This window comes from Fulvia fulva, chromosome 7 (genome assembly GCF_020509005.1).
Source record: "Fulvia fulva chromosome 7, complete sequence".
Lineage (NCBI taxonomy): Eukaryota > Fungi > Ascomycota > Dothideomycetes > Mycosphaerellales > Mycosphaerellaceae > Fulvia > Fulvia fulva.
In genome coordinates, this window is record NC_063018.1 from 644,900 (window position 1) to 669,687 (window position 24,788).

The 24,788-nt window shown below is 55.2% G+C and overlaps 12 protein-coding genes across 12 annotated transcripts; 5 read left to right on the plus strand and 7 right to left on the minus strand.

Annotated features, from left to right (window-relative positions):
* Positions 1 to 833: 833 nt before the first annotated feature.
* Positions 834 to 2,825, plus strand: CLAFUR5_09995 (Transcription factor SFL1; the record flags this gene model as incomplete). Its single annotated transcript, XM_047909143.1, has 4 exons — positions 834 to 1,180; positions 1,241 to 1,339; positions 1,391 to 1,458; positions 1,510 to 2,825. 4 exons carry the CDS (start codon positions 834 to 836, stop codon positions 2,823 to 2,825), a joined length of 1,830 nt encoding a protein of 609 aa, XP_047764787.1.
* Positions 2,826 to 3,124: 299 nt separating this feature from the next.
* CLAFUR5_09996 (uncharacterized protein) lies at positions 3,125 to 3,695 on the minus strand (the record flags this gene model as incomplete). Its single annotated transcript, XM_047909144.1, has 2 exons — positions 3,125 to 3,228; positions 3,284 to 3,695. 2 exons carry the CDS (start codon positions 3,693 to 3,695, stop codon positions 3,125 to 3,127), a joined length of 516 nt encoding a protein of 171 aa, XP_047764786.1.
* A 226-nt stretch (positions 3,696 to 3,921) lies between these two features.
* CLAFUR5_09997 (uncharacterized protein) lies at positions 3,922 to 4,907 on the minus strand (the record flags this gene model as incomplete). The annotated part of the gene is given in 2 exon segments (XM_047909145.1): positions 3,922 to 3,957; positions 3,972 to 4,907. The coding sequence occupies 2 exon segments, from the start codon at positions 4,905 to 4,907 to the stop codon at positions 3,922 to 3,924; spliced, it is 972 nt and encodes a 323-aa protein (XP_047764785.1).
* A 703-nt stretch (positions 4,908 to 5,610) lies between these two features.
* On the minus strand, positions 5,611 to 6,960 carry CLAFUR5_09998 (uncharacterized protein; the record flags this gene model as incomplete). Its single annotated transcript, XM_047909146.1, has 2 exons — positions 5,611 to 6,490; positions 6,548 to 6,960. The coding sequence occupies 2 exons, from the start codon at positions 6,958 to 6,960 to the stop codon at positions 5,611 to 5,613; spliced, it is 1,293 nt and encodes a 430-aa protein (XP_047764074.1).
* A 1,985-nt stretch (positions 6,961 to 8,945) lies between these two features.
* CLAFUR5_09999 (uncharacterized protein) lies at positions 8,946 to 9,929 on the plus strand (the record flags this gene model as incomplete). The annotated part of the gene is made up of 1 exon (XM_047909147.1): positions 8,946 to 9,929. The coding sequence occupies one exon, from the start codon at positions 8,946 to 8,948 to the stop codon at positions 9,927 to 9,929; it is 984 nt and encodes a 327-aa protein (XP_047764073.1).
* Positions 9,930 to 10,185: 256 nt separating this feature from the next.
* CLAFUR5_10000 (uncharacterized protein) lies at positions 10,186 to 10,767 on the minus strand (the record flags this gene model as incomplete). Its single annotated transcript, XM_047909148.1, has 1 exon — positions 10,186 to 10,767. The coding sequence occupies one exon, from the start codon at positions 10,765 to 10,767 to the stop codon at positions 10,186 to 10,188; it is 582 nt and encodes a 193-aa protein (XP_047764667.1).
* A 1,411-nt stretch (positions 10,768 to 12,178) lies between these two features.
* CLAFUR5_10001 (uncharacterized protein) lies at positions 12,179 to 14,178 on the minus strand (the record flags this gene model as incomplete). The annotated part of the gene is made up of 2 exons (XM_047909149.1): positions 12,179 to 13,956; positions 14,004 to 14,178. 2 exons carry the CDS (start codon positions 14,176 to 14,178, stop codon positions 12,179 to 12,181), a joined length of 1,953 nt encoding a protein of 650 aa, XP_047764194.1.
* Positions 14,179 to 15,201: 1,023 nt separating this feature from the next.
* CLAFUR5_10002 (uncharacterized protein) lies at positions 15,202 to 17,562 on the plus strand (the record flags this gene model as incomplete). The annotated part of the gene is made up of 1 exon (XM_047909150.1): positions 15,202 to 17,562. One exon carries the CDS (start codon positions 15,202 to 15,204, stop codon positions 17,560 to 17,562), a length of 2,361 nt encoding a protein of 786 aa, XP_047764193.1.
* Positions 17,563 to 18,432: 870 nt separating this feature from the next.
* Positions 18,433 to 19,055, plus strand: CLAFUR5_10003 (uncharacterized protein; the record flags this gene model as incomplete). Its single annotated transcript, XM_047909151.1, has 2 exons — positions 18,433 to 18,465; positions 18,528 to 19,055. 2 exons carry the CDS (start codon positions 18,433 to 18,435, stop codon positions 19,053 to 19,055), a joined length of 561 nt encoding a protein of 186 aa, XP_047764192.1.
* Positions 19,056 to 19,967: 912 nt separating this feature from the next.
* CLAFUR5_10004 (uncharacterized protein) lies at positions 19,968 to 21,455 on the minus strand (the record flags this gene model as incomplete). The annotated part of the gene is made up of 2 exons (XM_047909152.1): positions 19,968 to 20,581; positions 20,864 to 21,455. The coding sequence occupies 2 exons, from the start codon at positions 21,453 to 21,455 to the stop codon at positions 19,968 to 19,970; spliced, it is 1,206 nt and encodes a 401-aa protein (XP_047764198.1).
* Positions 21,456 to 21,675: 220 nt separating this feature from the next.
* Positions 21,676 to 22,668, minus strand: CLAFUR5_10005 (uncharacterized protein; the record flags this gene model as incomplete). The annotated part of the gene is made up of 3 exons (XM_047909153.1): positions 21,676 to 21,938; positions 22,063 to 22,333; positions 22,369 to 22,668. 3 exons carry the CDS (start codon positions 22,666 to 22,668, stop codon positions 21,676 to 21,678), a joined length of 834 nt encoding a protein of 277 aa, XP_047764197.1.
* A 389-nt stretch (positions 22,669 to 23,057) lies between these two features.
* Positions 23,058 to 24,752, plus strand: CLAFUR5_10006 (uncharacterized protein; the record flags this gene model as incomplete). Its single annotated transcript, XM_047909154.1, has 2 exons — positions 23,058 to 24,269; positions 24,318 to 24,752. 2 exons carry the CDS (start codon positions 23,058 to 23,060, stop codon positions 24,750 to 24,752), a joined length of 1,647 nt encoding a protein of 548 aa, XP_047764196.1.
* Between the last annotated feature and the right edge of the window lie 36 nt (positions 24,753 to 24,788).

The window sequence follows — 24,788 nt, forward strand, 5'->3', positions numbered from 1 at the left end:
TTGACCAGCAGCGGCGTTTCTGTGTCGCAAGGTCGGCCTCGCCTTTGATATGAGGTCGGCAGCGTTCCAGCACCCGCGAACAGTACCGTGCAGTGCGCAGCTCGTGTTGGAGGGAGTGCGGCGGGGTGGTGGGTGTGGTTCGGGGCAGAGTATTTGCAGGCTTGCAAGTTGCAGCATGTCGCAGACAGGGGCGCTGACCTCGAAAGGAGGTCATCTGAAGGAAGACGGGAGCTCCGCTGTGCTACGCTGCTGTCCATCTCTCCTCTTCCACCTCCCGACACCTCACACACACCCACACCCCCCCCCCCCACACACACACACACACATCTCCCGCACGAGGCGCGCCTTGAGATTCTCTGCACGCAGTCTATCTGGTACCTGCATACACCAGAGACACACCCGACACCCTCCTCGAACGCAGATCCGCCCGAGACGAACCCCCGGACTTCCCACAACCTTCGCAGAGCTGGTGATAGGCCTACCCGGTCTTCGAAGGTGGCATATATAGCCACCACTTGCAACACGCCAAACACTCTTCACCGCACTCTGCGCGAAGCTCTCTTCCATCGCCACACGCGTCGTTGTTCAGTACACGACCCGGCGTCGGCTTGTTGGCATTTCCAAACATGGCCAAGGCTTGACTTCCTGCTTGGGACGGGCTGGCTCGAGGACTAAACCGGGAACGCACGAACTGATTCCCCAGGAGCTGGATCCGCAATCGAAAAGGACGCGCGACAGCTACAAATACCTCGGCGCTGCATCCGCGGCGACCGACCAGCAAGTAAACACTCTGCTGCCGACAGAGTGTCCCGCTGCAACACTGGCTGGCATCAATGGCATCGGTTGGGGAACATCTGAGGAGAGATCCGTTCGCGAGCGACCACAGACCCTACAACCCTAATACCGTCCCCAAGACAATACCCATACTACCTTCAGCTTCGGTAGCTGGCGGAGGAGAAGACAAGATGGAGGTGAACACCCAGGCGCAGTCGTCTATGGGCCCGCCCTTAAGCAGCCCCAATGGCGGCAGAATGCAAGATCAGCAGCAGCAGCAGCAAGGTGGACAACACAACGAGCACCAAGCTCCAGCAAATGGCAGACCATCGCACCCCGTAGGCGCTGCGGCCGCTGCTCAACAGCCCAAGGTCGTGCAGACTGCCTTCATCCATAAGCTCTATAAGTATGTTTACCCTGTGTCTCGACGTGCATTCCAAGAGTATCAGTCACTAACTCTGCACAGTATGCTCGAAGACCAGAGCATCCAGCATCTCATCTCGTGGTCAAACACCAACGAAAGCTTCGTCATGTCTCCTTCCTCCGAGTTCTCGAAAGTCTTAGCGTAGGTATGCCGAACCTTATTCCACGTGGAAGGTGTTGCTAATCTTGGCAGGCAATACTTCAAACATACCAACATTTCCTCATTTGTCAGGCAGCTCAACATGTATGGCTTTCACAAAGGTTAGTTCGCCTTCGTGTCAAGAAATCGTGCTGCCTACTCACGCCGCGCAGTCAGCGATGTCTTCCACACCGGCTCTCCGGATTCACCTCTTTGGGAGTTCAAGCATGGGGCAGGGAACTTCAAGCGAGGTGACCTTGTCGGACTACGCGAGATCAAGCGACGAGCATCGCGGCACGCGCTGATCCATCGTGACTCTTTCTCAAGCGCACCAAAGATGCCTACACCTCAGCCACCGGGTACACCCATGGAGCCGATGCCTGATCCAGTGGACAATAGGCTAAGCATGCTGGAGTACAACACACAAGATCTTTATGCACGTCTCTCACGGACTGAAGAAGCGTATGCCGCTGTAACCTCAAAGTGCCAGACGTTGCTCGACGGACTTGCTAGATGCCATCACTGGAACAACGAGCTGTCATCTCATTTGTTGACAATGGTTCCTGACCCCCAGAATCCTATACACCGCGACGTCGAAACTATGCGCCAGGACATTGCTCGCCATATGGAGCAGCTACTGAAGCCCGAGGAGAATCGTGAGCCAATGTTTCAACACAGGCCGTCTTTCTTCCAGCCTAACCATATGCCTATGGAACCTTCCATGCCAATGTCGCCTCGACAAAGACCATTCGACGAATCTCGTCGGCCGTCCCTACAGGGTCTGCCAGGCCTACCGAGGCCTACTGGTGTCCGAGCCCCAGTACCTTCCTATCTGCAATCATCTCCCCGCCGTTATGGTTCGATCGGTACTGGCAGCGTAAGCGGTTCGTACTCACCATCACGACCAAGCTATGCGCCACCGCCACCGCCACCACCTCCTCAGCCCCAACAACCGCAACAACAACACCCTCTTGCTACAATGACATCGCCACCGACCAGCTTACCTCGAAGGCATACATCAGCCGATATTCGTCTCGAAGGGTGGGAAGGTGGACAGCCACCAGGCGGGTATGGCCAGGGTACTTCTCCTTACGCATCTGGCCAGTCATCTTCCGCTTGGCCTTCATCGCCACGAGCATCAGCCAACCCCGGTGATCAGCAAATCAGAGATGCCCTGGCACAATACGAGCTGCCACGTGTCCACGCTGGCTCGAGACCGCACTCGCCAGCGCAACACGATTCCGGCCCACCGTCTTTCAACACCAACAGCTTCGGCGGCCCGCCAAGCTACGCCAACACCAACGACGCTGGCTGGCAAATTCCTGGCGCGAGGTTCCCTTTTAAGGCCCTGGAGACCCCTGGACCGCCGACCAGAAGGAGTAGTATGGCGAGCAATGTGCACTCGCTATTAAACCCGGCTGATACGGCGGAGCGGGAGGGCGAGGATGAAGATGGACCTGGGATAGGCAAAAGGAAACGAATGATATGATATGATGAACTGATGTGGGTTGGCGATGGGTGGGATGAGTGATAGGGGTTGGGAGGAGATCTGTCATTATAGTGTCCTGGATACCCTGGAACCTGGGAGGCTTGTGTCGGGGAAAAGTAGCGTTGTTTTATGGATGGAGGCTTAGCATATGGCATGGTGTGTTTGATGTCGTTGAGAATGTCGAACGCGATGCAGTGCGATGCGTGGACCAGGCTTCACGCTCATGCTCTGAAGCTGGGCACTGTCTAAGCTGTCGCACAGCTCTCTTTGATATCTCCTTGTCCATGAAGCGCAGACTTTTATTCTTTCCACCTCGAGCGCGCCTCTCCCTCCTTGACCCCGGCATGGCTGCGCTGCGGCTTGGTGCTACCTCTCTTGATCGACGCAGCGATCGAGCAGAGTGCTGTGAAGCGCTATCAGCATGTGACAACTATGTGGCGATGGCTTGCTTGACTTACCCATACTAAAGATCCCAAACGTCACAAGCGGCATCGGCTTATGCTTGAGATGCTTAGTTGCTGGGCGCCAGTCGTCCATGCCGGCTAGTGAGCGGGTGCGTGGGTGAATGTAGTCGAGTGTCTGGATGAGTCGGTCAGCATGTGATTGTTGAGATGTGGTGAGGGCGGAGGACTTACGTGCTGTTGGTCTGTGGTGGCCCTTGTCGAGGGCGTTGTGTGTTTGCGATACCGTGGTGTCGGTGGTACTGTGCCACAGACAGGGGATGTCCGTTCGTGCGGAGGAGGAGGATTTGGGAGTTTGTAGGAGTTGAAGTATGTTTGCTCGAGGCCTGCTCAGAGCTTTATGAAGCACAGTTTTCAGACTCCTGTTCTTATGTTCACAATGACCACAGACGCTCAGCTCCCTGCTCATTCACCACCCCAAGCCAACCGCCACTTCATCACATGCATCGAATGTCCATGCTCACCCATCCATCCTACCATCATTCACCGCCCCAACCCAACACTACCCCAACTCCCTATAAACCTCATTAACAACAACATGAACCTCATGCGCCATCCCCTTAAACCCCTCCACCCTCCCCCTCTCACACGCCGAGAACTTATCCGGATGGCTCCAAATCCGCATCCACTTCAACTCATCCCTCCCCAACATCTCCACCGCCGCTCTCACACTGCACTCACACACCCCCAACGCCCTGTGCGTCTTCTGAGCCTCGCAGGTTCTGCTCTGGCAGGTGTGGTAGGGTGGTGGCTTTGGGAATGTTTCCAGGTTGGGGTAATCGGTGAAAAGGCTCTTACAGAGCGCGACCCAGCGCCGCACTGCTTCGGCGTGCAGGTGCGTGAGCTGAGCCTTCCGCCCTGCATTCGCTGCACTCATAGCTCCCGCGAGGTTCTCGACCGCATCGCGTTGCACGTCAAAGGCTTTGATATATCGCCCCTCCGCAGCCGCCAGCTCCGTCTCCGCGTGCTGCACAGCCTTCTGCGCTTCATACGCGAACTTAGACCTCTTACTAACACCCCTCTCAGCCTCCCAAATGCAACCCATCAGCCTCGCGCTATCGCCTGTATAAGTCCGCTCGCTGAAGTCGTAGGTACACAGGATATTCGTAATATTCAGCCTCAGCCGCGCCAGGTCGAGGTCGTATTCCAGGCGTGTTTGGGGGTCGAGGGCGGTTGTGTCTTGACGGTCGAAGTGGGAGAAGCTTTTGGTGGTGAAGGCGTAGAAGCCTCGGATTACGGCGCTGACTTGGGTTTCGACGAGGTGTTGTTCGGTGGTGAGGCGGGATAGGTCCTTCCTGGCGACTTCGAGGTGAAGGATGTGGAGCGGTCTGTCGGCGTCCTTTTTCATTCGCAACTTCATCATCACCCTCTCTCTCCGTGCTAGGGGGCCAATCTCCTCGCAGATCTTCGCATGTACATTCACCGCCACGCGTAATGCCTCTCGAACCCGCTGGCGGTTACTGGTCGTCGCCTGCAGGGCCTGCTCCCAGCGTGCTATAGCATCCTCCATCGTGGTGAAGTTGAGTGGTACTGGGATTGACTTGCGACGTTCTGTACGGAGCTGACCTGGCAGCTCAAGGCCGGAAGGCGTGTATAGTCGTCGTGGCTGGGGCAAGGCCATTTTTTGCGGTGGTGCGTGGTGTGCTGTATGTCCTATCGAAGGTGAGACCACCACCAAGACGTGTTGTACCATGAAACGCGGCGGTGGTGGTGAAGTGAAGAAGGAAGCTCATTATACCACTAGCCTAGTGCGCCGTTTGACTTGCATGTGAGGTCAGGCACCGTACGCCACCACCGACAGGGGTTGTGTCTTGAAGACGAGACGAAGCGCTCACGTTGTGCTCCTCCCCCTGCCTTGTGTTAGTATTAGCCAAACTCCAATGCGGCTGTCGCGCCGACCAAGAGATACGAAAGATGATCCAGGCGTGGTAAAGATAACCCTCTACCATTCAAGGCTATTGCCCCAATGAGATGGGCGATCAAGTCGAGATTCGTTCAAATTCTTGCATGTATTCTCGCCACACATCATGTCTACAACAACTGACAGTCCAGCCAGCAGACCCAGTTTCAATTCTCCCGTTCTCCCGCAGAAGGAAGAAGCAAAATATAGTAATAGTACAAGCTGTGTCGTCAATGGCCGTTGCATCAAAGCTTTTGAGTATAGAGCTCGCGCTCGCTTCCGCTTTCCTCCCGCACCAAAACATATAATCCCACACATCTGACCTTCGGGCCACCCTCGCCAAAGCTAATAGCACACTACTCAAAATATTCCATGTCCTCCAATCGATTGGCGTCTCAAGGGCGTCCAAATGTCGCTGCGCCTCCTAGTACGCATCGAACATATCGTCCAGGTCTCCGACCTCGATGTCTTCAGGGCTTTGTAAGCTGTCCCAGCCCAGAGCTGCTTCGGGCAGCGAAATGTGGTGGTCGTCTTTTCCGAAGCTAAGTGTCATGTGGTCTGTCTCGTCCTGCAAGTCCACCTTATGTGGCTGCAGGTAAGGACTGCTGAATTCCATCTGTTGTGTTGAAGTCACATGTACGTGATCACTGGGGCCAAATAACGCAGCTGCCGCTTCGCTGTTCTTCAAGGCTGCACTCTCCTCTGTCTCCTCTGGCTCAATTGACATGGTTACGCTGTCTGCGTCCTGATCTGCACCACCTGCAGCATCTCCGTCCATGTTGACATCCTGCTGGCTGTGTTGACTATTCCGTCGTTTCTGTGCCTCTTCGTATAATGCGCTTGCAGTCTGCTTGAAGTCCTGCTCCTCGGTCTCTAGCGGTGGACTGGCATTGCGTCTCGGGTGAGTATAGCTTGCCGACCTGTCCCGTGATATGGAGTTGCGGGCCGGGAAAGAACCGCCGGGTGTTGGCGGAGCATCGCCATGATCTTCTTCGAGCTCAGGAGAGGATAGGTCGACCTCGGGGGAAGGCGACAGAGCTTCTCGCCGTCGTAGGTATTCGTTCTCCTCGTCAGCAGCCGATGCGGAAGACAGTGATGGCGATATGATGCGATTTGCTTTCGGGATGGGTTCTGTCACGGTTGCTGGGATTGGCTGGTAAGGCGTGGTCGTCAGGTAGAAATAGAGTCGGCGGGGGTGCACAGGAGAAAGATCCTTGGCCAATGGACATGGGCTGACTGGAGGCCATGTGCGGTTGAGATAAGCTGTCAGTCGCGACGAGATGAGGGCCGACGGGTTCGCGGATCTGTTTAGAAGGTCAGCTGTGTTGTGGTAACGAATGCGCTCGTTGCGATTGTCATACTTCTCCACACAAAGAAGCTTGGTCGCGAGGACAGCAGCTAGTTCCTTGACCAGATGCGGTCTGTTTCCAGTCTTCTCGATTTGTTCTAACGTCCCAATGACGATGTCATCATTGATTCCTTCGAAGTCTATCTTGCTCGCGCTCCCTTCTGCGACAGGCGACGGTGGAGGCGACAGCTCAGTCGCTCGTTTCGGCTTCTCTTCCTTCAGACGGATAACAGTCGATCGCGGCGGGCTCATGAGGCCCGGAGGCGGTGACATTGAGCCATGCGACTGCTTGGACTTCTTTGCGGGACGCTCTTCGCCTTCGTAGACGGTTTCTGGCGGTGACGGGTGCGAGATGGTGGTTCGCGATCGTTTCGGGGCGACGACGCCAAGGTCTCCCAAATTCAGACTCTTTCGTCGCGTTTGCATTGTATCGATGGTGTCGCCAGCAGAGTGTGGTATGGATGTTGTCGTCAATGCGGAATGTGCAAGACAGTGTCTCTCCGCGCAACCAAAAAAAGTGACAGCTCGTAGTGTTGTGTAGGCAAGAATGCTGGCTGCTGGGAGCTAGGTGCGGGATGGCTATTGGGCCTGAGTCAACGACCTTGCATGCAGCTATGCAAGTGCTAACGCAAGGACGAGGGTGGCAAGTGGATTGCAGCAACGAGGCGCCGGTCAGCCTGCGTGTCGATGTATCGAGGTGGTTGTTGTAGGATGTCGCGGTGATGCAAGGACGGCTGATATCGGGTTGCGTGTATTCGCACTCTCAGAACTCAAGACTCAGGAGAGTTGCTGTTGAGGGCTCGGCTTCTTGCGATCGATGTGCAGCACAACGGTTGGGCCGGACCGTGTGGCGCTTTGATCAAAACGGCGTCCACGAGGCAACAGTGGTGCAGTGGGCAGCGGCGATGGAGGATTGAAAATGATACAAGGTACAACTTGACATGCAATGCAGTGTAGTCAAGTAAGATGGCAGAGGTCAGCAGGTGGTGGTTGTCGTTTCGAGGAGTGCGCAACGAAAGTGTTGCTCGTCACAACCTCCTTCTGCGGGCACACTAAGCTCGACCTAGCGCCGAGTAAGGATTTCACGCACACGCCCGCAGGCCGGCTATCGTTGACCAACCTTCTGCTGCCACCTGCTGCAAAGGACCCCGTCTGTCAGCTATATAGGCGGTGGACCACCACTCGCTCCCTGCACTCATCCTCGGTGCGCCGCTTCTGTGCTCGTCTTTGTTTGCGGATGCGTTTGCACGGCGGCGACACGAGATGCTCGATCACAGCTCATCAAAGAGACCGCGCCGCCGGTTTGCCCATGGCTAGCGACAGCAGTCTGCCTAAATAGTGCCGGGGAAGGGGTGCCGCCACGAGGGAAGCAGCGGCCGGCGCAGAGCAGCAGCCTATCGGAGCGCCGCATCGACGCCGTGCAGCACAAGGTTTCGATGCCAAAACTTCAGAAGCGGCCAGGAACGTCACCGCATGTCTCACGCGAGCAGCAGGCTTCCACTGCTTCCTCTCTTGATCCCCACTGTCGCCTGATTAAAGCTGGCGCGTCTGCGGAGAGCTGGCCGGATCTGCAGTGCGATGGGAGCACCACTCTCAGGCACACTTTCGAAGGTTCAGTCGCGCCGCCATGTCGGCAAAGACTCGTCAACCTCATACTGCAGCATTCCGTTCCGGTGCCTACCATCAGGAATACGATGGTCGACATCGCTATCAATTGTGTTGACTGAACATCTTCTGCAGCAGACTACAATACATGTATGTTGACCGCCATACGTCACCTGGATTGTGGTGTCGATCACCCAATGCCCCTGCTTGTCAATTGCCACATTTGGCAGGAGGCGAAACGAGAATATCTCAACGAAGCGTGGTGTGCTATCAGCTGTCAACGCGACAAAGCATTTCTCCAGACGTCACCGAGCAGATCGATCACCTTGACGGCCTTTGCACTCGCGGCAGTGCTTTGGCAGACTAATGCGATTTGACGATGTTACCAATTAGGACCGCGAGTGGGTGCGCGTGAAGCTGAGCATGATGAGGTGAGGTGGAAGTAAAGTGCACTCGTGCCTTTCTACATAACGACAGCAGGCGCGACTCACAATTGTCAATGTCAATGTCATGGCACGTGCTTCTTCAGATTGATCTGCTGTTCATGCTGGCATATTATAGCCAGACGTACACCACCAACAGCTTGCAACCTGCAAGTGTTGAACAATGTTTGCGCATGGTCAATGTTTCCTTTGTTACAAGTCGGCATTCGCCCTCCCTTTCGGCTGACTGTACAACATTCGAGCAGTAACTCTGCAAACGGAAGGTCCTACCTATTCGATCCCTTAATAAACGATCGTGATGCATATCGAGCGACATGCCATTGCAAACAACAACAAAATGCAGCATTGGCGCAAATCATCAACATGTACTTCACCTCATTCGTCCTCTTCGCTACCTGCGCCGCAGCTGGCGTAGCAGGAGGCCGCAAGCCAGAACTACGACCTCTATGGAGCGGACCTCGACCATCCCGAGAGCAGGTAGAAGAAGCATTTAAATACCACGATCACGCCGCTCGCCACGCCGACGCAGCTCAACGACCAGGCTGGAACCGCCGAGGTCATCTCACCAAACAAGCCCTGGAGAACGTGAAATACTACGCCGACAGAGTCGCTCGAGATGCCACGGCGGCACTCAGTGCGGGTGCGCCATTCAAGGCTGATCCCACGGAGACGGAAGACTACTGGCGATCTAGGGAGACACCGCTGGATACTGAGGCTTGGCCTTCGGTTACGGAGGTTCTGGGTCAGGCTGTGTCTGGGTTGCAAGGTCGGTGGGCTTCTGTGACGGAGGCTGTGCAGATGAGGGCTAGTGATGCTGTTGAACGGGCTCAGGCGCAGGCTGAGGAGGTGAAGCGGGAGGCTGAGGCTTGGGGGCCGGCGAAGAGGGTCAAGGTTAATCACCCACGGGAGCTGGTGTATGATCGATATGATGATCTTGTTGAGGATGTGGAGGGCAACTACGAAAGGGACCTGGACGACCGCGAACTGGTGTATGATCGTTATGATAATCTGGTCGAGGATGTAGAAGGCCACTACGAAAGAGATCTGGATGGTGAGGAAGAAGATGCTGACCCAGATGACCTCGAACCCGAAGACCCGTTCCTGGAAAGTAGATTCAACGACGTTGATCGACTCGAAGCCGAAGAAGATGCCCAGGAGGACGGAGAGCTTGATAATGACGATATTGACTCCGACATAGAAGGGGAGGATGATGCTGTAGATGAAGACGAGAATGAGGACGAAGATGAGACGCCGGCGACGACTCAGCCTGACCCAGCGCAGCCACAGCCATCAAGAGTGAAGACAGGACATGGTCACGGGCACGGACACGCACATCTGCATCGTTGAGTGCCGGGATATGAGGAAAGCAAGGATCACATACTAATAAACACTACGATGCTTCGGAGTCTGAACGTACCACGATGCAACCTTGTAGAATAACAAGCAGAACTATATACAACCACAAACGTAACTACCCCGGTCGCAAAACTCTACATAGAAGCACAAGTAACCACTACCCAAAAGCGCCATGCCACTAAGTGGCTCAATGTGTCCGTAGAAAGAGCTTGGCCACCATTGCCCTGCGCTCTGCTAAAATGCTCGACTATGCCATCTGGAAGACGACATAGCATACCAGTAATCCCAGCACGAGCTTAACGGGAACCCTGGCACCAGTGGAAGCAGAGGAGATATGTCCGGGGTGCCGATTCTCGAGTGCTTGTCCACTGCCGGTCTCATCGTCCTTCCCACATGAAATACCCGGCACGCCACAATCCGTGAATCCACCTCCCACGTGGCAGACCCCATCGACCCATTCGCCAGGGCAGTAGGGGGAAAATGGGTCGCCCCCAGCGGAGGATTCGTGGCGCTTCTGCAGCCCTTCTGCGCCGTCGTCGTGATTCTCCTCGTCGTTCTTCCCGCAGGAAATTCCCGGCACGCCACAATCCGTGAATCCATCTCCAACTACGCAGACCCCATCGACCCATTCGCCAGGGCAGTAGGGGGGAAATGGGTCTCCACCAGCACGGGCTGCGACTGCGCTGTTCTCCTCCCCGTCCTTCGCGCAGGAAATTCCCGGCACGCCACAATCTGTGAGAGTTCCACCTAGGCAGACGCCGTCGACCAAATGGGTAGGGCAGTATGGGAAGGGCGGGCCTGCTGCTGCGGCGGCTGCTACGAGGGCCATTGTTGTGTTGGAGGTGATGGTGATTCGGTGTCGAAGGGTGGTGAAAGTGGTTGTTGGTCGAACAGAGGGTTAGTTTCGATGGTGTTGTGAGGAGGTGTTCGTGGGCGTTGTGAGAAGTTGTTTGAGGGCGCTGTGAGAGCTTGATGGAGAGTCCAATGTCAGAAGCTCATCGGTATCAGTAGGTCGTGTTGAAGGATATGTTCCCAATAGCATATGGCAAGAACAGCATAGTAGAGTGCATTGCTGCCATCAGTGGCGAGGTTGATGCATTCTGCGTATTCGGCGAGCATTGTGGTTGATCGCAAGATTCCATGTATGTGTCGGGGTGTTTGCTCATGATCGCGATGCAGTGGGCACGATCAATTGCATCGGGACAACCTTTCAGCCACACAGAATCTCAAATCGCCCCGACAACGCCAGATACACCCCCGATACCTACACCCAAGTACACAAATCCTCATCGAAACCCAACCCAACGCCGAAACACCCATCGCACGAACGAAAGAGGAACCCAAACTCTCGCTCATCACCAAACATGCACAACGACATGTCCCAAAATAAGGCAAACTACCAACAGCATGGAGGGCCTTCCCATGTTGGGAGCCCCAGAAGATCTGGAGGCACGGCGCCTCTCCAGCGCTTGCCGTCTAGGACTACCGCCATCGTTATCATCTCCATCCCCTTCCCTTCCACAAGAAATCCCCGCCACGCCGCACCCCGTCAATGACCCTCCAACACAAACTCCATTCTCGTAATGTGTCGGACAGTAACTAGTCTCTGCGGCCCCGGCAGGTGCTGCATGTGCCATCGTTGGAGGCATTGTGCGACCGGTTACTGAGGTATAAGCTGCGAGCTGATCGTCGTTCGTTCGTGTGCGTTGTGAGATATTGTGAGAAACCTGGTTGCTCGTGGGCGTTGTGAGGGATTGACGGTGAGGTGAGCCAGGAGGTGACTGACCGGTATCAGGATCATGTGGTCAAAGGGACATTCCCAGTAGCATGGGGCAAGGATGACGTAGTATATGGTATAGCTGCCATGGGTGAGGCGAGGCGAACTGTTGCGAGCATCATGGCCAAGCGTAATATATGTGTAGAGCTGTTTGCTCATGAACGCGATGCAGTGGGCGCGATCGATCAGAGGCGATGATGTGGCTGTTCTGGATGATCCCTACAGATGTCAGTAGCGCGATTGACATATCGTTAGTATGTGTAGTCAACGCAGAATGTGATCAATATCGATATCAACAACATTGCAGTGCCATTGACAATTTTCTCAGGCAAGAAGACCAGCAGCATTCACCGTCCTCCCCTCACAAGCATTGCGCAACTTCACACGTCTTGCTTCCAAACCAACGCCACCGACCCACAGCAAGAACTCACAGCCACCAGTATCTCTTTTTTTTTCTTCCATTTCACAAATTCCAAAGCCAATCATAATCATTCTCCCTCGCAAAAGCCACACCATCATCATAGTACCCAAGAAACTCCCCCTCTTCCTGCGGCGGCTCACTTTCCACCACCGACTCGACACGTAGTCGCTTGGGTACACTCGGGAACATATCATCCCACTCAGGAGCACGAGCCCAAGCGTGGCGCGTGGTGTCCTTCTCCTCTTCGGCGGTTTGGTTGATTTGGGTAGGTGGAGCAGTGCTGACCGAACCGGTCTCGTCCTCTGTGCTGTCCCATGTCATCCAGCCTTCTTCTTCGGTGAGCTTGATTGGCGACGCAGGTTCCTCGTTGATGAGCTCCGGCTCCTCGTAACACTCGTTGCACCAGCAGTTCTCCACGTGGCCCATCTTGAGGAATATCGCGAGGTCGCATGTGCTCTCTTCGTTGCTGTTCGAGGGCAGCGGCTTCGTGTCGAACAGCGCTTGCTCGCTTTTGTAATGCTCGGTCGAGCGAGACAGATCGTCGGCATCGGTGTTGGTGTGTACGTTCTCGGCATTGTCGATGAACTGCATCTCGGGTGTCTTGGCACGAACAACATCTGGCGTTGGTTGGCGAGGAAAGAGTGGCCATGGCATGGCTTCAAGGTCGTAGTTGAGACCATAATTTTCGGACATGAAGGTCTCGGCGAGATGAATGGCAGAATCGGCCACATTGTCGTTGCCAGTACAGTCTGAGTGATATCTGGCAGTATCGTTGGCGTGGCCAGTCAAGCTGTTGGTGTGGACGTATGGAACCTCCTTGCCGTCAAGCTCAAAAGGTGGTGGTTGCTCGTCATTGGTCACAGGCAGTGCAACGCCACCTTCCTCATCGTACTCGGTCTCCCAGCATGACTCGCAGCCTCTGACTTGAGGCCTGAGAGACTCTAGCTTCTCGCTGATGAGGATGTGCCACAGATTGGCAGCTGAGGGTACATCAGTCAGATCAGTGTTCCTTGGAGGATCTTGAGCGGGCGTCTTGACATGTCCAGCTCCTCTGGTATTGACGTCGTGTTGTGTGGATCTGGGCGACAGGTTCCAGGCTGTGGTGAGTGGATCCTGTAGTGCCTGTTCGGAGCGATGGAGCTTGCATGCGGTTGGTGGCAGCTTTACTATTGGCTGTGGAAGGCGCGAAGTTGGAAAGAACCTTGATTGCCTCTTTGGCCTCAGTATCAGGTCGGTTGTCCACGGTCGTAATTCCTGCTGAACTTCAGCTTTAGGCGTGGCCGGCTTCTGGTCCGAAAGGTGGGACAGATCAGTAAAACTTGGAACTTTGCCTGACCAAATCCTGTTCGACATGAGGGATGAAATGTACGGGCACCAGTCTGGAACAACAGACGACAGCTGAGGAGGAGGATGCGCGAAGCTCGGGTGCTGCCAGGTCATAGGCGGAAAGTCGTTCACGTTCCAATGGCCGAAGTTGAGCGGAGGCAGCTTCGGAGGTGATGGCGGTAAAGGTGGCAGTGAAGAGAAGTCCAACAGCGGTTGCGACAGGGAAGTCGTCGGGCAAATTGGCGTTGGCAGTTGCTGACTTGCTTGTGTTGCAGGGATATTGGCATTGGCCAGGATCTCGTCGATATCCTTCGACAGCTGCTCGTCCAGCATCTGAGCAGCATGCTTTCTCTCGTGCCTCCTGGCATCTCGTCGCTTCTTTGCCTCCTTTGTACCTCGACTGTTGCGTGGTCGACGGCGGGTGATAGGGCTTTCACGCTCTCTGTCTCGGAGATGAGCAGGCGGTGGAGGAGCCAAGCCTCTGGACCGGTTGTCTGCTGCAGTCAGCAGCGACCTTTCAGCTTCGGGTTATGTCACATACTGAATGGCGAAGTGGTGTGATGGATGCTCAGGTCAAGATCGCCATGGAACTCATCGAAGTCTGGAGATGCTCCCGCCCATCGAGAGCCACGTTCGAAGCCTCTCTCTTGACGAGCTCGATGGCGCCGGCGTAGGGATAGCGGCTGCGCAGCTGGCGAGGAGAGGTTGCGGAACATTGAGAAGAGATGAATGGGGAGGAGGATCTGCTGTTTTCAGGTGATAGGGATGGTGGATGTGAGAGGTACGCGGAGGAGATGTGATGTTGGTGTGGAAGAATGAAAAGACTAGGAGTTGTGTAAGAATGGCGGGGAATGGAAAGACAGAAGATGGAAGCATCAACTTCGAGGGCCAGTATTGTCGTAGCAAGGACGATTGGGTCCGTTGCAGGAGCCATGATGAGGTAGGTACTGCTGTCGATGGAGTGTGGCTGGCCGCGTCGGACCAGTATATGTTCAGAAGCGGCGACTGAGATAGATGTAGCTTAGTGGTCAATGTGAGGCATCGGAGCTGGGTCGTGACTGCCACATGTTAGCAATGCCCGGCACTCAGTGGCGATGATCTGAGACTGTGCAGTGATATGGCATTGTGGTCGCGGCGATGTCCTGGAATGGAGTTGCCTGTTCGGTCAGATACATGTACTTTCACAGCAACATCTGGGTTATGTGAGCAGATCTCGCGCGATCGATGCCAGGGATCAGCAAGAGGTATATCGACACGCGCTCTCCGTCATCGCTCTCATCCACCGGGCACTTCTGGAGGCTGTAAGAGCCATTGCCTGCCACATGGTCATCAAACGCGTTGCCGTCGAGCTCTACGTAGATATTGATGAGATTGATGGGAGACGTTTGGCCTGGTCCGTGAGAGCACGGACTGACGGCGTTTGCATGTCGATGTGAAGAAAGTACATGTAGGTCCTTTTCGGCAGAGCTTTCCAGGTTGCCGCCCCACTCTCCACACTCACCAGCAGCCAGCACTCTCCAAACACTGTCGCCTTTCGTTTCCTGCGCAGCACATCACCACCTCGCCGCCGCCGACGACCTCTCGTCCAAGGCACCCAGGAGTCTCACCGCCAACTCTCCTCCTCACCACTCCTGGGGACGCTCGATCGCCTTCCGCCCGACTTCGAAACATCGCTCGGTCAGCAGAAAGATATATTCCGATTGCTAAGCCGAAGTCACTCGACCACCGCCGGCGACAACATGGCGCCCTCCAACGGCATTGTTTCGAGCGCATCACACGTCAATGGCTCAAAGCGTCCTGCTGCCGGCAAAGTGGTGCCAGCAATCCCTCTTGCCTTGAGCAAACGCTCCGCTAGGCCGCAACCGAAGCCGGAGATCGCTACAAAAGCTGTGGAAACAAATGCGAAGCCGGCGGAGCATGTAGAGCATGTAGACAAGGATAGCAATGCGCTGGCGGAAGCTGTACCAAAGGCGGATGAGGGCGTGATCCAGCTACAGCCAGACTTGGCTCAGGCGGCTGTCGTCCATGGTGTGCACAGCGAGAAAGAGGAGCACGAGCACGAGCAGGACCAGGCCACCAATAAGCCCTCAACCGACACTCCAGTCTCACGAGGTAGCGCAGCCATGGAAACGTCAAATGGCGCCACTCCACAGTCGACACCCGGTGAAGCTGCTGCCCAGGAGCCAGATTTGGTGAATGGCCAGACGGAAGCGTCCAGCCCAACCATTATTGCGAGTCCTGTGTCTCGACGCAAGACATCAGACAGATTCGACATGCGGCAGATAATGACTGGACTACCACCCGTTTTTGTGCCATCCGCTGGGCAGCACACACCGCACTCTGCTTCGTCCTCCTTCACACGGCCATACCCACCACCGGGTCTGGCCCACGGCCACCCAACCCATCCCAGCGCCAGCAGCATCGTCTTTGGGGGCGGTCAAGACTCTGCAAGCTCGTCTCCTGCCCCACCATTGTCGGCTGGCTCAGCATACGCGCCGCCTCCGCAAGCAGCCCAGCCACCTTTCTTCGCCCATGCCCATCACCCATCAGATCCACCACGTATGGGCCCGCCCAATGGTTTCATGCACCACCAGTCGCCGATGCAGAGAGGCACGCGGCAAGGGTTTGTACCTGGACCAGCACAGCCATATCATCCTCATGCACACATGCCACGTCCGCACACTCCTCGTGATCCTGGTCGACAAGCTGGGCCGCCATTCACCAACGGCCACGGCTACCCTCTGCAGTCGCGCTCAGCCTCTCAAGCCTCTTCCATTGCTTACGATGTGCAACGTTCCGGCGGAGACCTCCAATCACCCATTGCTATCGAGCAGCAAACCGACGGCAGAGGGATGCACCCGGATCAGAAAGCTGCGTTCTCCGGTCCTGGTCACCTCCCTGCTCCTCGACAGCACATGGGCCCCCCGCCACCTCCAACCCTTACGCATCCAGCCTTCGCCAACGACCACAATGCTTTAGCCATGCGTGACCACCTCTACTCTCACTTCGAAAGCCCGGAGCTCGCCGATTGTCATCTACAAATTTCAGATGAGACTAGCGGCAGACGGTACTTCGATGGCCACAAGATTATTTTGGCTCGCTCTCCTACACTACTCTCACTTATCCGTGGGAGTGCCGCGCCAACGTCTGGTGCATTGAAGACCCAGGTCACCGTTCCGTTACAGGGCCAACATGTGGCTGTAGGACCGTTCTTCGAGGCTTTACGATTTCTGTATGGTGGCCCATTGCCAGACTTTGATCCATTCCGCAACACGGGTGTCGACATCCCCGTCGACAAGCGCCTGGATCTGGCCTTCAAGTACATTGCTACGGGTGCGTGGCTCGACCTCACAGCCTTCGCTCATCGTGGTGTGGAGATATGCTCGAGCCTGCTACACTGGGAGACGATCCCCTCTACTCTTGCATTCACCCTTGACGGAGGGCTTGGCCAGATGTGGCCGACCAAAGACGGCCCAGAGGACGGCAACGAGGAAAAGAACAGCACATGCTCTAGTGACGACTCCTTCAGGCAGCCTGAAGCCGGTGGCGCGCCACGACACGACCCGTACTCGTCCGCACTACTGCACCGTGCACTTGACTACATGGTACATCAGTTCCCGCCAAACTTTTACCTGGATCAGTCGGCGCCCCAGCTTGCTTCGACACCTCGATTACCGACCCAGCCCCCTACCCACGAAAGCAAGCCGTCACGGTCAGATCCAAGACTGAGCAGCATCCGGTTTGGAGACATCTCGGCCGCAGAGGACCATCATCAGCGACCGTCCCATGGAACAACGAACATCTCCAGCATCCTGCTGTCTTTGCCGTTTCCACTACTGAAATTCCTGCTGGAACACCCAATTCTCACCGATCGTCTTGGACCTGACACGGTCAGCAGTATCATGCGACAAGTCGTGGGCGAGCGTGAAGCTCGCCGCCAGAAGGCCTTACTTCAGACTCGGACTGCCGTCATTGACATACTGTACTGGGAGGAGCTGGTGGAGCCTTACCGCCAGAACAAGGCCGGATTTCGTCTTACCCGGAGACGCCGCGGTATCAACACGCCTCCCAGCTCGAACGAGTCGGATAAAGCGTTGTAAACTTGACTTCGTACGCATTTCCGAGGCTGCCAATTGCAGCTTGCCCTTACTTCACCACCGTGTGGTGTCTGGCATGATGGCAACACGACGGTGGTGAACTTTTTCTTTCATGGGATGCGTTCGTTCTCAATACAGGTTCTTTCCCGGACTATGACATGTGAGATGAGACATTTTACTGCATAGCGAGCGATGGCGTTTGGGATTGGAGCGAACAGGGAGCGGTCGTGGATTTCTGAGATACCTCAACGTTGGCGTACAGGCTTGTTGGACTGCTCACGCTTACGACATGGGGGTACAAAAGAGGTTCTGGTGCTCATCACTATCTGGAGCGGTTTGGCTTTGGCGCTGGTGGTATGGGAGGAAAGGACTGGCTCTATGCAGTGTCACCTGAAAGCGCTTCAACGATTGCTCGCGGAAGCCAGGGCAGGGCAGTCTGCTTTGAACATGAGCCTGCTTTGTACAGGCCTGAAGCCAATGATGTATTTAGGCTTCGTAGATAGGTACTCCTGGTCGCTTGCGACCTTCACTCTGCGGCCCCCTCTCCGAGCTTTCTCCAAACAGGTACCTTTACGGATTGCCGAGCGGAAGCAGTAAGGAGTATGGACACTGTCCGTTATCGTTCAGCGGATCGTCGTCGTCTCCGCTGCAAACGCTGTTATCAGAACCTGCCGGCGCGCGATTGCCTCAATTCGCCAATGAGACCGGTGCAAGCATGTGATACTGGACTCAAATGAGCTGCATATGAGTGACTCGCTTTAGACGTCATGGGCACAAGCTCCTTGGCCCTGCAATAAGCCTTCATCTTGCCGCGTTCATCAGCACCTTTGCATAAACATCAACCTCACACAGAGGATCTCACACCGTCTCAGCATGACTGGCACCATCTCAGCGAACATGGTTCCGGTAAACAAGCGTGTGCTAAAGTGATATGCTACAGACTGATAGACTGATTCTGATGTACACAGACCACCAGGCCAAGCGTACCAACGGCTGCACCACAGGTCTTCGCAATACCGGAGTTGCTTGAGAATATCCTTCTTCATGTCGACGCCGTCAATCTGTACTTGCTCGAACACACCATCAAGGCTTTCAAAGGCGTCATGGCTGGGTCGCGAGCTCTCCGGAAGCGAATGTTCAAGGAAGGCGCTGCCGATCTCGATGACTTCTCCGATTTCCTCGAACATCCCGTCATGAGAAGAGCCACCTATCCATTCAGTTGCGTCGCTGTGCGGAAATGGGACGGACGATATTTCTTCCACACGTCGACAAATTGGCTCATTGATAACGAGCCTGGGCTCAGCGTTCACAAAATGCCGTGCACGCGACCTGCGTGGTGGAGGAAGATCCGGCCGAATATGAACTCCTATTGCGTGGTCTTCGACTATAACGGGCACTTCCTCTGGAATACACGAGTACTCGGATACGGTTTCACGCTAGGACGTTTTGTAGATAGTGCTGCTAGGCGGCTGTGCCAAAGGTCGGGTCGGTTGTGAAGTCTAGGGGACGCAATGGGTTCAGAGGATTACGGTCTGGATGCAGACGACGCTGGGTACGATGCAAAGGAAACGGGAGCTGATGAGGGAATCCAACGACGAGGGCGAGGACGAGGCTGCTTGAGTGAAGACGACTTGGTCTGTCTGACTGGATGGCCAGAGTAGTCGTCTCGTTCTGGCTCTCGCCATCCAACCCGAGCGGCTACTCAGATCCTTTCTGCCATCGTGCCGTACGTATCGTCTACTAGTCCATTTTATGGCAGAAATAATGGCCTGCCCAAAGTTCTGCTTGCTTCACCCGGGCTCCAGCTGTGGATTGACCAAAATCCAGTCACTGCACTGAAGCAGCCGAGCCGCACTTCTCGAGCGATCATGAGCTAAGCGCAGGACAACCTCACTCGCTGCTCAATTTGCGTACTCCTGGCCGTATACAGTCACTACCTCGCCTAGACCAAATCTCAAGGATCCGCAGTCGCAGCGTCACTATCAGGGTCCGGCGCATTGGCGTGATGTGTTAGTGTGCAAGCGAAGGCCGAAACGGCACAAGTCCATGTCATCGATGACCGCCCGAGGCTCTATATGTGTGATAGTGTCGCCCCGAAAAGTGTTGCTTGCTGACGAGTGGTCGTTGTTATCGACCAGAGTTAATAGTGTTGTGAGCATGTGATGCCAAGAAGAACGGCTTAAGGGGCGCTTTTGACGTTGTCAATCTCAAGCACACGGTATTGGTACTACTGAATTATAGAGAGTACTATCAGATATACACCATCATTCTTGATTGAGTCAATGGCAGTGATGCTCTCAGGCGGCATACTGCTCGCTGTGCCACAAGACCGTTGCGCCGCCTTCCGAGCGCCTCCCAAATTCTGTCCATAGCACACAGAGCTATGGAAGGGCCTTTCATAGCCTACTTCAATGTATACCATCCTCACACCGAACGTCCTTCCACTCCGCATGCACTGCACTCGTGACTCTGTCCGTCACGGCGCCCAGAGGCTCACCTGGGCTTATCTCGCCAGGCTCCAGCCAGCCCATTATATCACACGATATCATAATGTTGCTCGGGAAGCTAGAATCCCCCAAGATGAGTTCGCGCCATGAGCCCTCATTCGCACATGCAAAGTCCTCGATGGTAGGCCCTGCCGGTAGCTCGTGTCTCAAGCCTTGGATCCACTCGCAAGCTAGCTCGAAGTCCACGAAATGCTTCTTCTGGCGTTTGCTTGCGATGAAGCTGAAGCAGAAGGGGTACGTCGCTTTGTTGACCCTGAGACGTTCGACAATGTGAGCGATGCTGTTGCAGTCCGCGCCATGCTCGAGGCACATGCGCTGGCGGAGGGACTTGGTGCCGCGGATGACATCTTGGAATGTGCTGTTGACTGACTGAAGGACGAAGAGCTGCAGCGTGTCTTGCACATGCTCGAGGATGTTGATGAGTAACTCTGGTATGGCGCAGACTCGAGCGGCGGCGGAGGACTCTTCAGTGGTTGCCATTATGGGATGTGGTGTTATGTGTTCGAGTGCTGAGTCTGATGTTGAGGTTCATGAGTTTGTGTGTCAATGTAAGTGTGTTCTTGTTGTCAAATGGTGTGATTAAAAAGCTGTCTGGAAGTGATGAATGTGTGTGTGGTGGCAAAGTTAGGAAAAGCTCATGGGTAAGCAAGAAAAGTAGAGCAGAAATTTCCAAGGTTGTGATTCAAGTTGATCGGCTCATTATTCGCACTAGCAACCGCACCTTCACATAACACCACACCCCCAACCCCTCTCACTCGATATCTTCCAATCAAGTCCACTATCACGAGAAGACCTACCAGTCCACTTAGAGAAGCTGCAAGCACACTTTCCCGGCTTCCTCCGCAAAACCCCCACCGCCTCTCCCATAACCTCGCCCAAAGTCTCCCCATGCACCTTGGCGGAAAATCCGCAGATGTCTACAGTCTTGACACAGTCCCATTCATCAATCGGAAAGACCTCCGGCTGACCGATTCGAATACCACGCCATGAACCAGGTTGCATACATGCCATCTCCTTCCTCCAGAACCTGTTCCACCGGTATCGCGATTCTTGATCCTGGCTCCACTTGCAGCTTAACTCGACGTCGAGGTCCTCGTGGCAGGCAGGGTGCCATGTGATGGTGAAAGGCTGAGTGATGGCAGTGATGCGCTTGTCTCGCAGAAAGTGTCGTAAGTCTCTGCTTTGGTGATACGGTTTGCTTTGCTCGAGGTGCATGCGCTTTCGGATAGGTTTGGTATTGACGATCACGCTTCTGAAAGTGCTGTTGACTGCTTGTAGCACGTATAGCTGGAAGGGGTCGACGTGAAGGAGGACGTTCTCGAGCAACTCGGGTATGTTGAAGACAGTCGCTGCTGCTGTCGCCGCTTGCGGTCCATTGAGGTCGGCCATCAGTCGGTTTTACTGTGAGTGATAATGTCGAATGGTTCGTTATAGGCGTGTCCACCTCTTGTCGTCTAGCGGGTAGCCTTGGTATCTGGAGCCAAGCCCAGAATTTGTGGTACGTGACCGTGGTCACGTGGTAAAGAGGAGTTCTTTCTACTGACAGGAGTAGTTACATGTGATCGCGAAGTGCCCCACGTACAGATTATCTCGCACACTCTACCACATTCTAAGCCACTGCTTGCCAGTTGACCCTCAAACCGAAGAAGTACTCGCTGAGACGACGCTCCGGATGCTCGCGTGCAAATTTCACCCATCCGCTTTCTTCATGTATGAAGAAGCGATCACGACTCTCCTTGTCGAACACGATCCTCGTCGGGAAGACGTACTTGGTATCGGGCAGCGCACGGCCTCCCAATGATTTCCGTACTACATCTTGAACCGCCCCCAGAGTCACCGCGCCCTCGCCTCCCAGAGTCACCGCGGTCTCACCTGAACAGAAGTGTGTTAGCCATACTCGAAAACCGCTTGTCAGTACCTCAGCGACTGCTGCTGAGATGGAGATGAAGCACGCATTTCGGACAGACGATGCTTTCACTCCTTCACATTCACTCACCAAACCGAGCTGCGTCTTTCTGCGTTCGAATGGAATCCGCGGGTCCGTTCACGGCGTAGAGTAGGTCGAAGGTGATTGGTGGCTGAGTGACAAACATAGCTCGCCACGGACCTGGACGCCAAGACAACAGCTCTTTCGAGCCGATGGAGAGCTGCAGACTCTGATGCAACTTGTCGCCCGTATTCCGTATCGTGAATGCTGGATGAATCTTGCATATGATCATACTATCCACCACGTTGGGGTCTTGCGATTTTGCCGAGAGCGAGTCGAACTGGTGTATCTGAAGGACGAATTGGGCAGGCACACCTGGGTATCTGGCCTGGACTTGCTTTTTTCTAGCCGAGAGACACTCGAGACCGGTATGGTGGAGAGTGTTTCGGTGAGGTATGGCGAGCGCTTGATGATGTCTTTGCTGACGTTGTTCCAGATGTGGCCGACACGTTGCACAGCGACAACACCTTTTGGTGGAAGGTAGGTGACGATCATCTCGACCAGCTCGAATGTGCCAAGTGCTTTGGCGGCCGCCTCTGACTTGGCGGAGAGCAGTTGCAGCGAGGCAGAAAGCTTCGCAATGCTGTTGTCCGCCGGCGGCGGAGAAGACTGCATGTTGTTGCTTCGCTTCGAAGGCGGCCCGGGGGTGATAGAAGGCGTGTGAGGTGAGGTGAGGCGGTAGTCTGGAACAGTCTGTTCGGTCGGAGTCAGTGGCGCGCCGTGCGACGGATCGGTCGGCGTTGCAGGAATACACAACTCGTGTGGAGTCCGGCTGCGAAAGCAACAGCGCGGTGTCGATGATGAGGGAATGATGGCGGTCGTTGTTGCCCTTCAAGTGATGGAGCGAGCAGTCATGCCAGTAGCTCCGACCGTTTCCTTCCCGTCGAAGCGAGGTCGCGCTTGCCCGCCGTTACAGATCGATCGAGTCCACGTCCTTCACATGTAGCCATCTTGCACTGCCTTTTCACACATTTGCTGCGTGTGGCCTCCACTTCGCCATCGCTATGCCTTCTCGCAAAGCTGACAGCGAGTCGAGTGCCACCAAGTCAGACATCCGCCGCACTTCTTTACGCCGCCTGAGCTCCATCGCCTCGTTGCATTCGCTGAATCCCTTCCATCGCCGCCGTTCTAACAACAACACCCTCGCAGACACACCCGCAACCTCGACCAGCAACTTGTCCTTGATCAGCACAGTGGTGAATGCTCCCGAATGTCCAAAAGACCTGATCTTTGCCGAACACGAAACCGCCCATGTCAACGCCAAACCACCGCAGCCAGCACAGCCTCATTTGCCGTCTAGAAGAAGCAGCTACATCTGTCTGCCGGACGATCCGATCGGTGGCATGCCTCGAAGCAGGACTTTCAGCAATCTGCCGATTCCGACACGATTGAAGAAGACCAGCAATCCGCTTGCACAGTCCAAATCACATGCACGTCTCCCGTCGACCGTGCAGCCACCTCGACTTCCGTCTCCACCTAGGTCCAGCCGCAAACACTCCATCACACGCTTGGCTGGCATCGAGAACATACCCGCATCAGCAAGGAAGGCGCTCCCAAGATCAGATACCGAACCATTGCTACAAGCCAGCCATGACTATCGAGGCCCCCACGTGGCTCGCTCGACTGCCTTCAAGGAGAATATCACGCTCAGTCCGATCAAGCCTCTGCCAAGCCTCGATATGGTCGACACGAAGGACTTCTACAGCCAATCGCCGACATATGTCAGCGCGCAGAACTGGTCCAACATCGGCGATCTGACAGATCCATTGCCAAGTCCGAGCCTGGGCTTGACGAACTCGTTCTCCAGCTCCACCCTCTCCTTGACAAAGTATAGAGCACTGCCCGAGGGAGCGTACAAGCGGCTGTCGCAAAAGTATGACAGCTGTCCAGCATATCGCAGCGCCAAAGAGAGGGTTCCCACACCAGGGCAGGCAGTGCAGAGGTGGAACTCGCAGCCAGTGCTTGGTGCAAAGTCGAGTCGTCGCTCTTCACATGGAGAGATCAAGCAAGCGAGATTGATGTCGACTCGCGGTGCTCCTACTCCACCTCCACCAAAGACACCACTCGGAACGCAAGTGCTCAATCAGGCGAAGTCCAGGACTACTAGCAGCTCTTCAACACATCTTCTTCCTGTGATGGAGCAAGTCATCGCGAGCGAGAACGAATTGCCAGGCACGTCGTCGAGGAGAGACTCAGTTGTCGACAACCCCCGAGCAGTAAGTCTCGCTTCCTGTGTAGCCATAAACGTTGCTAATACTTTTTAGGTTCGCGTCTACGAACCACCCGCCTACTGGACCGGCCGCTTCTCCACTCTCAACGACCGCTACCGTAACGAAGAGCTCCTCGAGTGCAACATCCTAACACCATCGCGCTCTTCCGAAGATTGGGTTCCCAAATCTCATACCGACAAGATTCACACCCCAGATGCCAACTGCGCTCGAATGCGTCGAGCCATAGAACTTTTACACAGCCAGTGCGCAACAGACGAAGCCAAGCGCAGCTTCTACGTTTGGCAGAAGCAGCTGGCCGTGGCTCTGCAAACGCCAGAGCTTGCGAAGCCGGTCGCTGGAGCACGACACTGTCAGCTGGAGATGAGCCTCAAGGACCATTCTTCGTCGCCAGGTTCGCCATTCGGCTCGGGTCGTAAGGTCAGCTTCTTGGATCGCTTGCTAGGTCGGAAGGAGAGGAGCTTCGTCTAAGTGGGTTGAGGGAGATGGCTTGTCTTGTATGTTTAA